This window comes from Aotus nancymaae, unplaced genomic scaffold (assembly GCF_030222135.1).
Source record: "Aotus nancymaae isolate 86718 unplaced genomic scaffold, 86718_ANA_hifiasm-v0.15.2.pri h1tg000029l, whole genome shotgun sequence".
Lineage (NCBI taxonomy): Eukaryota > Metazoa > Chordata > Mammalia > Primates > Aotidae > Aotus > Aotus nancymaae.
Genome location: NW_026988442.1, coordinates 43511807 through 43525794, shown reverse-complemented (window position 1 = coordinate 43525794; position 13988 = coordinate 43511807). Strand labels below are relative to the sequence as shown.

General features: G+C 36.4%; 1 protein-coding gene and 1 non-coding gene across 4 annotated transcripts in view; both read right to left on the bottom strand.

The window, feature by feature from the left end:
* Positions 1-13988, bottom strand: part of ABCB11 (ATP binding cassette subfamily B member 11) — a 124641-nt gene that overhangs the window by 78843 nt on the left and 31810 nt on the right. For all 3 annotated transcript variants that reach the window (XR_010344588.1, XM_021672504.2, XM_064382637.1), the window contains 4 exons: positions 7112-7199; positions 5834-5967; positions 4197-4368; positions 1304-1428 (listed from right to left, as the gene is read on the bottom strand). Coding sequence is in view for 2 of the 3 variants with exons in the window: in XM_021672504.2 (XP_021528179.2) it covers positions 1304-1428; positions 4197-4368; positions 5834-5967; positions 7112-7199 (519 nt within the window). In the remaining variant the exon portion in view is untranslated. The remainder of the gene's footprint in view (positions 1-1303; positions 1429-4196; positions 4369-5833; positions 5968-7111; positions 7200-13988) is intronic.
* Positions 97-230, bottom strand: LOC135277153 (small nucleolar RNA ACA64). Its single transcript, XR_010344746.1, has one exon. It is a non-coding gene; the product is annotated as a small nucleolar RNA ACA64 (small nucleolar RNA).

Below are 13988 nucleotides of genomic sequence, written 5' to 3'. Positions count from 1 at the left end.
TGTCCTATGGAGAGAATACAGGTTAGGGGTGAGGGCCAGCGGCCAACCATGAGGGGCCAGACCACGCGAGCAGTGGCATCTGGGTGGAGGCCATGAGCCTGTTGGGGCCTGGGTTTCACCGCTGCACGTGGGGCAGCACGCAGTGAGCTGAGGTCCCTAGAGGCTCTGGGCGCCAAGTCTCACCCATGGCCACAGCCAAAGCCGAGGGTGGGGACGGATTTTCAACCCACCCTGGGTGGCCCATGCATATGAGGCAGGACCTACCTAGGCAGAGAGGAGGTACAGTCTTTCCATACCTAATTTGTCGAGAGTTTTTATCAGGAAAGGACGTTGAATTTTGTCAAATGTTTTTTCAGCATCTCTTAAGATAATCATATGTTTTTTGTCTTTTATTCTGTCAATGTGATATATCACACTTATTGACATGCCTATGTTGAACCATCCTTACATCCTAGGGGTAAATCCCATGTGATCATGGTGAATGATTCTTTTAATGTGCTATTGAATTTGATTTACTAGTATTTTTGTTGACAATTTTCACATCCAAGTTTATCATGGATATTGACCTTTAATTTTCTTGTAGGATCCTTTTCTGGCTTTGGTATCAAGGTAATATTGACCTTGTAAAATGAATGTGAAGTATCCCCTCCTCTTTAATTTTTTGAAAGAATTTGAGGAGAACTGGTACTAGTTTTTCTTTAAATGTCTGGTAAAATTTAACAGTGAAGCCATCAGAACCTGGGCTTTTCTTTCATGGAAGACTTTTTATTACTGATTCAATATCCTCACTCCTCACTGGTATGTTCAGATTTATTTCTCTTTATTTCTCCATGACTTAACCTTGGTAGGTTGTATTTTTCTAGGAATTTATCCATTTCTTGCAGGTCATCCAATTTGTTCGTGTTTGTTTTTAGTAGTGTCTTATGATCCTTTGTATTTCTTTGGTATCTAGTTGTAATGTCTTATGTAGGCTTTTCTTTAATGTCAGCAAACAGCACTATAGACTGGTATGAGATATAATATGTGTAGATATGTACATCAGAGTTTGAAAGAAATATCTACCCTAAGTTGGCTTTCTAAAAATTGCCAACTGCGACATCTTTAAAAACATACTGCTAAAGGCTTGAGACTTTTTATAGTGCTTTGACCAATCTAAATTTCTCTGCTTAGCTCCCTCTTGAACAAGTATTTCCCCCAGAGGCCATAGACCAAGGTGGGTCTGCCACTTTGCACAAACTGAGAGATTCAGGGTACTATGCTGATTGATCAAGATAAAGAAAGAATCAGATCCCAATTAACCAACCTTTCAACCTCTCTTTTCTCACCACCAAAGGCAGCCACTGTTCGCATTGATGAAATGACTTCATCAGCCACCATCCCTGCTTTGGCATAGGCCTTCAACTCGTAGTCTGTAAACTTGGACACACTCTAAAAATCAAAAAGAAGAAAAGAAAATGTGAAGTCCAAGAAAATAGGTAAGTCAGTCTGCCATTCAGATTCATTTAACATGTGGCATGGTTTAATACAAGAGTAGATTCTCACTGTAACATCGACAGGAGGAAGAAATCTGGTCCAAATTTGGATTATGATAAGCTTCATCCAGGGTGTCTGGTGGTTGATATATCAAAATGACCCTACTAAAAGACAGACTCAAGAACCTCCTCACAGGACATTCCGTGAGACTAAAGTGTGTCAGTCATTATACTAAAAAGTGTTAAGTTAGACCATGTCATAGTTCATTGCTATTAGCCAATGGCCATTGTATAATTTTTAGACAAATACCAGAGACCCATGCAGATATCATAATTGGGTATAATATATGGCATACAGCATATAGAGTATAGGCATGATGTTGAGAGATGATTCCAGAAAATAAAGTTCCACGTAAATATTACCCCATTTTCACTCAGTTGGAAATACTCAACTATGTAGTTTTGAATTTTACAAAAGGAAATGAAAAGACATCTGTACTTAATAGTAGACACATTAGACTTGGGTTGAGTCCTAGTCAAAATAAACCCCCAAAGAAACCTCTGGCAAAGGTTAATAAACAAGAAGAAGAAAAAACACATATTGTGGAAGATCAACTAACTCAGAAATATTAAAAAAATATATAATACCCAGACTAAGGGAGTTTATCTTCCAGTAGTTTTTCCAAATTTTTAGAAGCAAAACTCTTAAAAAACAAAATCTTAGATGACATTCTAAGACATAAGTTAAGTATTCATAGTCATTTTTAAAAATAATATATTTATTTCATCAGTCCACATTTTATAAAACACGTGAATTGAAAATGTAACAGTAAGGAAAATGAGACTTGTTTTTTTTTTGCGGGGGGCGGGGGTGGGAACAGGTTCTTGTTTTATTGCCCAGGCTAGAGTACAGTGGCATGATCCTAGCTCACTGCAACCTCAAACTCCTAGACTCAAGCATTTCACTGGCCTCGGGCTCCTGAGTATCTGACACTACAGGCACATGCCACCAGGTCTGGCTATTTAAAAAAAATTTTTTTTTTTGTAGAGATGGGGCCTTACTGTGTTGTCAAGACTGAGGCTGTTTTTGTTAACATTAAAATTTACATTTAGCCTAGTGAAGTTGCTTGTATAGTTTATTACATAGTTGCTTGTAGAAGTTTCTTGTATAGGAACAAACATACACAGACTTGAAAGCAAGACAAGACATGTGCAGACCTACAACATTCCAAATCAGTGACACATTTACGAGAAGGTGGAAATGCATACTGAGATAACTAGAGAACTTAAGCATTAGTTCTGTTTAAAACCAAGTGAACTAGGCTATGTTTTTAATCTCCAGCATGTTGAAATGTGGCCTATGATCCATGTGAGTGTGGATATTACTTTATTACAGGTTTGAAGGAAGAGATTAAGTGTATTAGAAAAAAAAAATGAACAAAATGTTTGCAAAACCCCTGAAGCTCTTCTGTGGAAGTTGAGTGTTCCCTGGAGTATAGCTGGAAAGCAGTTAGTAGGAAAGACTGTCGTAAAGCTTGAACGACATAGTGGATTTTAAAACATACATCTCTCTTTAACAATTGATTCTGTGCCAGACACTGCTTAAGTACATAACATGGATTATTCCCTAAATCATCATAATGTTTTTGGGAGGTATTATCCCTATTTTAAAGATGAGGAAACTGAGGTTTTCATGGGTTAAACGTATTTTTCCTGAGTCACATAACCTGTTAGTGGTAGAGCCAAGTGGTGACCTAGTGAAATGCAGTGAGCTCTTTGCTATTGTCATTTTATACCATTTTCTCTATTATTTGGGAAGTGTTTGAGTAATGCAGTCAGTGGACTGTGAGAATATTTTGCTATTGAGCAATAGGAAATTGGTACCTATTGCTCAATGATGTGTGAGTGTGTATGCAGTTTTTCAGTTAAATTCTATTCTCATTTATAGCAAATTTTTAGTATGCGTGATCCCATAACATGCTAGCTAATGTGGCTCCTCTAATAATAATACTAATTTCTCAGTCCTTGGGAGTGTTTTTAATCGATATGACCCAAAATTCCTACTCCTACATGTCTTGGCCTCAATACGTGGGGAACTGAGACAGTAATGGGGATAACTCTTGGAATGGGTCATATAACCTCCGCTGAAAGATAAGATGAAATGGAGAACACAGTTGTGACTGTAGAAATTTTTTTTATGTGCTTGTTAATGCTCTGAGTCTGTCTGTTGTGCCATTTGAGGGATGTGCCTGAGCTTGGGAGGACATAGGGAACAACAGGCATACTGGAGAGTGGGTGGGGTTTGGAGTTAGAGTCCCTTAGACTTGAATACTGCTCTGCCAGATGTGTAGTCCCAGACAAGTCCCCTTACCTCTCTGAACCTCAGTTTCTTATATTTAAAATGATGTTAGTGCTCACTTTATAAGAGTGCCATAAAGATTAGACATAATGAATGTGAAGTTCCTAATAGTGCCTAGAAAGATAGTGACTGCTCAATAAATGTAACTGTTGTTAATAAAACAATATTTACTTTCTTAAAACATCATTAATCCCTATTCTGTGAAATGTCATTTGACACTGGGGAGTAATCCAACAAACAACGTGAAAATAGTGATAAATTTTGTTGCTAACTATACCCAGGAAAAGGGACTCAAGTTTCACAAGTTTTGGTTATTTATGAGGGCAAACATCATCCCAAGGAGAGATGCAAAAAGACATTCTTACCAGACCAATGGTGGCTGCTCCAATCCCAATGAGAGGGCTGACAGAAATAATGACCAAGGTCAATTTCCAACCCCTGAAAAATCCCAACAGGAACCCACAGATGGTTGAGGTCATGCGCTGAATGAAAAGGGCCATTTGGTCAGCTATGGCATCATTGATTTTACTAATATCACTAGAAACCAGAAAGATTTTGGTCACTAAAACTGAATTTGATCATTCAAATGTCTTGCTGAAAGTCTGTCTTTCCCTTTAAACATTCTCGTCTCTCTATCCCCATCACCCATGGGTAGCATTAACAGTCTCTGAAATCTTGGAAAATTTGCTGCACCTTGGGATGTTATCAAGCCTCTCTTTTCATAGCCAACCAACTTTATCCTCAATCTGTGTTTCCCAGCTGGTACTCAGTGTTGATAAAGGCTTTTGGAAACCATCTTATTTGACTTTTTCTTTTACATAGCTAATATTCTTGCTCTATCTTGAATAGCCTTTCTTTCTTTATGCCTGCTGAATCCTTTCAGCCTTAAGGTTCTAGTCACATACATAGATTGATTGTTCATCAGTCTTGTATAATTCCCCAAGAAGAAGTAGCACCTTTCTCCCCGTATATCCATAATACTGTAATTAATCCTTGTGCACGAGTATGTGCGTATAATTATTGCATTCTGCTTAGAGGCAGTATAGAGTAGTGATGAAGAGCACAGATTCTGGAGCCAGACTAGGAATGTGAATACAAACTCTTGTTGGCAAAGTTACTTAACCTTTTTATGACTCAATTTTCTTGTCTGTAAAATGAGAGCAATAATAGAACTTATCCCAGTGGGTAGTAATGAAGATTAAAGTAGTGAATATATGTAAAGCCTATGGAACAGTGCCTACCATGTAATAAACAATTAATATGTGTTAGTTCTATTATTTATTTGCTTGCACTTCTTATTTCCCCTACAAGGCTGTAAATTCCTTAAGAGCAGAAGTACAAGGTAATTGCAATATTGATTGAATATAATTATATTAAATTCATATTCCTGAGAACATTCTCTTAATCTTTTGTCCAGATGGAGTGCATAGAGCTTGGAACTTAATAGCAAGAAAGACCCTAAGACATCACCCAGATATTAGGCCACTGTGTTCCAGAAAGGTTAAATAACTGTTCAAGGTCACAGTTAGGAGCAGAGTAAGTGCTGGAAGCTAGGGGTCCCAACTTTCAGTATACTTTATCTACACTGTAGAGTGACTGTCTTTCAGGGGACCTCAAAATTCAGTTCAATAGGGTTCAACCAATTCTAATTCCTCTCATTTAGAATTCCTGGGTGACTGTTAATAACCTAAACTAGGTATAAACTGGATTTAAATCCAGTTACACCTGGACGGCTAAACCTTTTTAGCTGTCTTATATAATACTTCATTTCTAATATTTTAATTAAGGTCTATAAACCAAATTGCAGTACCTTGACTTTCAATTTTTAACGTCCATATCTGTCAGTGTGACCTATGAAAAAGCTGTGCCACCTATGAAAGCCCAAGTTAAGAGATGAAACAAAGGAAAACTGAAAAGATTTTAAAATTGTTATTTAATTTAGAAGGAAGAGTTTTATTATCCAAAAATCACACACTAAAATACTGTTTTACCAGCCACTTACTCAGAGAATCTCGTATTCAGTTCTCCCACTGAATTGCAGTCAAACCATCCTATTTCCATTCTCATTATTCTCCTAAAGTAAAATTTTCTCATTTTCTGTATCTGACGAGCTGCAGCAATGACCCAAAAGCATATCTGGAAATGGACAAAGGAATGTTTAGCATTGCCATGTTGGAAATATTTGTTAATTTCTTCTTTTTTCAGAAGAAAGTACTTTCAATACAACAGCTGAGAAAAGAGGGAAAGTAATTCAGAAAATGCCTTTTCTTGGGAACTGAGGTGTGAGCTCTGTCATCTGCTGCTAAAAGTGGAGGTAAACAGAACTTTAGGCAGGGTAGCCTGAGATTTGGGTTTGAATCCAACTCTGACACTTGAGCAGGCTCATGTCTTCTGGACTTCACCCTACAGAGCTTCACTTTCCTCATGTGTAAAAGAAGGCGCACAGCACCAAAAATAAGGCATTATTGTTCTTAAATAACTATTTTTCATGCCATTTCCAAGTGAATTTCCTCCCTGAGAGACTTTTCTAGAAGCATTCATGCATAATTTTCAGGCAATAATTTTCAAGAAATGTAAGACAAAAATTATGACATCAGCATAAATCTAATCTACTGATAGAGTTTCCCTAACTAAAAAAAGAGAAAAAAAAAAAGCCTGTCATTAAAATTCCCAATGCCTAAATGGGAAAGATGGATTCATTTCTCTTTAGAACAGCACTGCCTAAATTTCTTGAATGAATAGGAAGGAATTCATTGTTTTTCTACAAAAGTAGGCAAAAGATAAAATATTTTGCTTTCTTAATAAAGGTTAAGTAACTCCAAGCCCTTCCATCACTTAAATCTAAAATATGCTGTAGATTCAGCTTTTCAGAATTTGGGTTGGAATGCAGTTTGTTGAGACTTTTGCAATGAAAGAAAAAGAAAGCAAATTTTACTTTCCTCTATCTATCCCTGCCCTCCGTTTCTTCAAGCTACTCAACTGCCCTCTACAAACTGCCCCCTGCAAATATCCATTTCTGGATATAGAAGAGATGATGAGGTAGGGAAAGGCAGGGGAGGACAGGACATTACAACTACAAGTCTATCTTTCATCTCTCTGGACAACCACTTGCATCCTCCTAAGTTGTCTACCTGAGAGAAGAATCCCTCCCCATTCTCTCATTTCAGACTGTAGTTCTTAGGGCTTCTGATTAGCTTAAAGGGTGGCAACACATCGCATCTCATTGTAATGTCTTTGAGATCAGATATTGATCTATAAATTATACAGAGGAGCTACTAACTTGAATATATCCTGTGATAAGTACTGCGACAGCAATTCCAGCATAGTAACTGGCAAATTTGATCATTTCGCTTTCAATGTTCAGCAACCTTCAAAAGAGGGAAAAGAATGTTCAGACTTGCAAGTAGGATCAAGCTACCAGAGATTACGTTTGTGGATATAGAGGGATTTTATATATATATACACACACACACACACACACACATATATATATATATAGTATATTTCTATTAAACATGAGAAAGACATTTTATCTACACAAAATTATAATAAATCCAACCAAATTTCTAAATTGACCTAATGGTACCAATCACAGAAAATATACAGATCTCCTTCAGTTTTGTAGGCAGAGGTGCTAGGACCATGAAGCCAGGGTACCCTAAATGGCAGCTCAGGGCTTAGTCCACTTTGTTCTCTTTCATGCATACTCATCATGCAGGGATAGAGCAATCACAGGTAAGAAAGATTTTCAAAAGCCAGACAGGCTGTCTGAAAAGACACTGATGGAACGATGTGTGCTGTAAATCCTACTGTTACCTCCTCTGGAAATGTAAGCCAGCTTTACAACTTCTCTATCTCAGAGTGACACTGAAAAATGTGCCCATTGTCTTCCCATGGGAGAGAAAAATGCTTTATTAGCCCTGTCTTTTTGCTGACTACAGCCTAAATTTCATTCACCAGGACAATTTCTAAGGTTGAAGCCAAAGACACTTGTGAAAAATAGCAAGAAGAAAAATAGCGAGGAAAAATAGCAAAGAAAAATACTTCGGCATTTTTCCCAGAAGCACTACCATGCTGCTGCACAGGGCTTGGGATTGGCGGTGCCAGGGAGGGGAGGAAAAAAATTCTGAAATTGCTTTTAGGAACGAAGGCATTCCATAATTAGAAAATTAACATATTCGTTGATGACAGTTCTGATCCTCAGGGACAAGTTAAATGGCATAGCGTCTACTTTAGAAAATCAAAAGGTAGCCTCTTTAGCATGGGTTCTTCATCCTACATCCTTTCTGCTCTCTGTCAGGCCTTCTTTTTGTGGCTTGAGCTTGAATTATTTTCTCTCTCTATTGAACTCAGGTCAAGCGTTATAATATAATTCATTTAATACAGAATAAACTACTTTTACACAACATGTTTTATTGCCATCCTGCACTATTAGTCAATATCTTTATTGAATATATTTATATTGAGTACCTTTATTCTTGCCCTGCTAGTAGATTGCAAGCTACCCAAGGCCAAGGGCTGGGCTTACACTGCTTAGTCACTCTGCCTGAAATCAGTAACTGTTTCTTGATTTTGCTTTGACTTTCAAAATACTAATTAGGAAGGGAAATAACTGTTGTGGCCAATCCTTCTGACAGCCTGAAAACCAGCTAAGGTCTTTTGTGCTCACCACATTGCTAGTCTTTCATAATGACTAAGAGGAACCCTGAGATAAATAAGCACTAGAAAAATCATAAACTTATCTATGAGAATCCACAATCAGAGGCTCGGATAAAAGCTAAATATGTCTAAATAGAGAGTATACTGTATTATTACAAGTAAAATCTTTCTTATGTATACATGAGTTGATTCTCTTCATTTTCAGTTTGTTTTGGAGTGTCCAAAATTAGAAAACTATAAGCATTTGTCCAAACATTTTACTTAGAGAACAGTAGTTAACAGAGGCTGGGAAGAGCAGTGGAGAGAGAGGGATGGGGAGAGGTTGGTCAACAGGTACAAAGTTACTGTTCAGGAGTAAGTTCTGGCACTACATTCATAGTAAGTGACTACAGTTAACAATAATACATTGACTATTTCGAAAGAGCTAGAAGATAGGATTTTGAATGTTCTCACCACAATGACATGATAAATGTCTTAGGTGATGGAAATGCTAATTACTCGATTTGATCATTACATATTGTATACATGCATCAAAACATCAGACTATATCCCATAAATATGTACACTTATGTGACAATTAAAATGATAAATAAGTAAGTAAATAACTTTACCTAAATTTTCTGTGGCATCTTTATTCTACAAGCACTTTAAGCAGAAGTGATGAAGTAACTGTCATTTAAAATGCCAGTTTACAAACATATGTGGATCAAGGGTGTTGGGCACTGGCTCAGCTCTGGGATTTTCTGGAACAAAGTTCAGGAGAGTTCTATCACTGCTGGATGGTGCAGATAAAGACATGTGTAGTTTATCACTCTTTTCACCCCTGAGGTGCCTCTGAAATGAGTGGTTAACTCATTTTTATTTTATTCTGGGAAGAAGAGGTGATTAAGGCTTTAGAGAGTAGTTTACAGTATTTCTGGAAGAACAGAACAAACCTATCCAGAAAACTGACAGGAAGGAAAAGAGCAGGCTTGGCTTTGCTCCCTTGACTACACACCAAGCTCTTTATTGTCTGAACGGTGGAAACCCTTGTCATCATAAAACCCCAGGAAAGATTCTATAACGTGTGCAGTTGATTTGGACCACAGAATGGCATCTTTTTTTTGACAGCAATAACTGACATGAAACTACTTGAATGAATTAAGATTCCTCATTTGTTTAATAGCAAAGACTCATTTGTTGAATAGCAAAGAAGGGAGAGAGATGACAATTAGAGGAAAAAGGTAAGAGATGCTTTACAAATTATTTTGATATGAGGACTTAGTTTGCTTTTTTTTTTCTTTTTTACCTTGTTTTGGAAACTTTCTACCTTTTTTCTTCTTTTTACCTTGTTTTGTCAATCAATTTACACACCAAACTTACAGATTTACTAAAGCCGTATCTTGCAAATATTTTTGTAAAACTATAGGACAATATAACATCCAGGATATTGACACTGATATAATCAAGATCAGAACATTCTCATCATCTCAAGACTCCCTCATACTGTCCTTTTACACCTCCACATACTTCTATCCAATCCCCACGTCCTCCTTAGCCCTGGCTACAACCTATCTTTTCTCCTTTGCTATAATTTTGTCATATCGAGAATGTTATATAAATGGAATCATACAGTGTAGAACCTTTTGGGGTTGACTTTTTTCCACTTAGTATAATTATTTCAAGTCTCATCATCAACAGTTCATTCTTTTTTACTGTTAAGGAGGATTCCATATAATATAGATAGATATTCTTGTGTCAGTTTAACCAAACACCACATGTTCTCACTCATAAGTGGGTGTTGAACAATGAGAACACATGCACACAGCGAGGGGAACATCACACACTGGGGCCTGGGGTGGGGGTGGGGCTAAGGGAGGAATAGCAGGGGGTGGGAGGATTGGGGAGGGAGAGCATTAGGAGAAATACCTAATGTAGATGACGGGGCGATGGATGCAGCAAACCACCATCATGGCAAGTGTATACCTATGTAACAAACCTGCATGATCTGCACTTGTACCCCAGAACTTAAAGTATAATAAATAAATAAATTTTAAAAAATATATAGATAGATGTATCACAATTTGTTTAACCATTCATCCTTTGGAGGATATCTAGGCTATTTCCAATTTTTATCTATTACATATTAAGCAGTTATAAACATTTGTGTATAGGTTTTTATGTAAGCATAAGTTTTCATTTCTCTGGAATAAATCCCCAAGAGTAGAAATGCTGGGTCATATGGTAGTCGAGTGTTTATATATTTTTTAATTACCAAACTGTTTTCCAGAATAGCTATGACATGATTTGAATGACATGAGTAATTTTATGAGTGATCCACTTCTTCCACATTCTCATCAGCATTTATGGTTATCACTGTTTTTAATGTTAGCCATTTTGATAAGTCTATAGTAATATCTTATTTTGATTTAATTTGCTTTTTTTTTTTTTTTTTAAAGATGGGGTTTCACCATGATGGCCAGGCAGGCCGGTCTTGAACTCCTGACCTCAGGTGATCCACCCACCTCAGCCTCCCAAAGTGCTAGGATTACAGGCGTGAGTCACCATAATTTGCATTTCTCTAACCATTAATGTTAACATATTTCATGTGCTCATTTGCCATCTTATATCCTTACTCATGTCTTTCTCCCATCTTTGAACTGAAATTTGCTATTGTTATATTAACACTGAGCTTTGAGAATTCTTTATATGTTCTAGATCCTAGTCCTTATTGGGTTATATAAATTGCAAATATGTTCTCCCAGTCAGTAGCTTGTCTCTTCATTCTCTTAATGGGATCTTTTACAAAGTTTTTAATTTTAATGAAGTCCAATTTGTCCAATTTTCCCTTTATGAATTGTGATTTTGGTGTCATACATGCTCTGTCTAGCTCTAGAACGTGAAAAAGGTCTCTTCCATATTTTTATACAACTTTAGTTTTATTTTTTACATAGAAGTCCGTGATTCATTTGAGCTAACTTTTGCGTAACTTCGTTGTTTTTTGCCTATGGATGTCCAATTGCTCCACAACCATTTGATGAAAAGCTTCTTTCCCCCACTGAACTGTTCTTCCACTTTGGTCAAAAATCAGTTGGACATATTTGTGTGGGTCTATTTCTGAGTTCTCTATTCTGTTCCATTGATCTATATATCTAACCTCTGTAAATACCACACATCCTTGACTGCATTAGCTATATAATATGTCTTGAAATTGGGTAGATTGATTCTTCTCACTTTATTATTCTTTTTCAAAATTGTTTTAGCTATTCTAGTTCTTCTGCATTTTCATAAACATTTTAGGGTAATCAGCTACATCTGCAAAAAATCTTGCTTATATTTGGATATGTTAGGGCTTAAATATGTCATTTTATTTCTTGTTTTCTATTTTTTCTGTTATTTCTGTGTTTGCTTTCTCTTACCTTCCTATGGGTTGCTTGAACATTTTTTTAGAATTCAATTTTGATTTATCTATGGTGTTTTTAAGTGTCTCTCTTTGCATAGGTTTTTTAGTGGTTGCTCTAGGAAATACATTATAGATACATCACTTTTCACAGTCTGCTAGTGGTGTCATTTTACCAATTCAAGTGAAATATAGAAAGTTTACCTCCTATTACATACCTCTGCTCTCCTTTGTTAATAATATAAGTGTCTTAACTATTTCCAAATTAAACACACATCAGATAGTGTCATAATAGGATCATATCACAGTGTTAGGGTTTTTGCTTCTACTACAAAACACAGTTTAGAAAACTCAAGAGAAGGAAGGTCTATTGCATTTACTCATGGTTTTGTTACTATGCACTTTCTTCCTGATGTCTAGGACTTTTATTATTTCCTTTCTACTTAAAGAACTTTTTTTATTCTTTTGAGGTAAGCCAGCTGGTGACAAATTCATAATTTATTTCATCTAAATATATCTTGATTTCACCCATGAGGGTGGTGGCAATGTTTTGACTCTCTCACTCCAACCCAGCAGGTAACGGGAGAGGTGCCTTATTATACTGGGGGTGATTTAGCCTCTCACATATTCTCCATTGACACCAGGGGGCGGTGAGGGAGTGTTACAAGGGGGGCTCATTACCACCTAGCAAGTGTAGAAGTCTATGCTCCCAACTCAACCTTTGCTGGCATGGGTGAGAGTGAAGCCACCATTTTCTCCTGTGGTGTTTGGCTGGAGCAGAGCAGTTACTGCTTAAAAGCTTTCTACTAGGCTTTCTCTTTCTGGCCCACTATCTAGAAAGAGCAGGAATTTGTTGGGTGTTTTTGGTCTGCACTCATTGGGGATTCCAGTTTGCCAGCTTTTTCACACTTAATCTAGTACATATTAGGCATAACAAACCCAGGGAACTTACCAACATGTTATTAGTTGGCTCCTGAGGGCTCTAGCCAGTTGGCCTTTTTTCCTCCACTTTTCAGAATGTTATGTTTGTTTTATATGTAATGAATTAAGCAGTACAATTAAAAGATAGAGATTGTCAGGCTGTGTAAACAAACAAGATCCAATTCTGTGCTTTCTACAGGAGACACACTTTAGATCCAAAGATATAAACAGGTTGAAACAAAAAGATCGAAAAAAATATCATTTCAAAAAGCAACCATAAGAAACCAGGAGTGGCTATACTAATATCAGACAAAATAGACTTTAAAAACTCATTACTTGAGATAAAAATCATTTTATAAAGATAAAGGATCAATTCATCATGAAGTGATAACATTTATGAAGATATATACACCAAAAAAAGAGCCCCCAAAACACATGAAGCAAAGCCTGACAGATTTGAGGGAAGACAGAGATATTTCAGCCATGATAGTCAGAAATTTCAATTGCACACTTTCAATATTGGAGAAAACAAATAGGTAGAAGATCAACAGGAATAGAAGATTTGAAAAACAGTATAAACCAACTAGACCTAACAGAGATCTTTAGAACACTCCACCCAGCAACAGCAGAATACACATTCCTCTCAAGTGCATATGAAACACTTTCCAAGGCAGACACATGCTAAGTCATAAAATAAACTTCAATAAGTTTCAAAGAATTAAAATCACATAAAATATATTCTCTGACTATGATGGAGCGAAACTTGAAATTAATAATGAAAATACTTGGGAATTTCACACGCATGCGGAAACAAAATAATACACTCAGAAATAAACAATGGGTCAAAAAATTACAAGAGAAACTAGAAAATAATTTGAGATAAATGAAAAAGAAAATTCAACATTAAAAAACTTATGGGATGCAGCTAAAGCAATTCTTAGAAGGAAATTTGTTGTTTTAATGGTCTGTGTTAAACAAAATCTTAAATCAGTAATTCAACATCTCATTTTAAGACACTGGAGATATAAAAGCAAACTAAGACTTAAATAAGCAGAAAGAGAGAAATAGTAAAGAGTAGCATGGAAATAAATGAAGTAGAGATTAGAAAAATGATAAAGAAAATAGAGAACAATAGAAAAGCAATAGAAAAAATAAAAAGGACCAAATATGGTTCTTCAAAAAGATTAACTAAAACAAC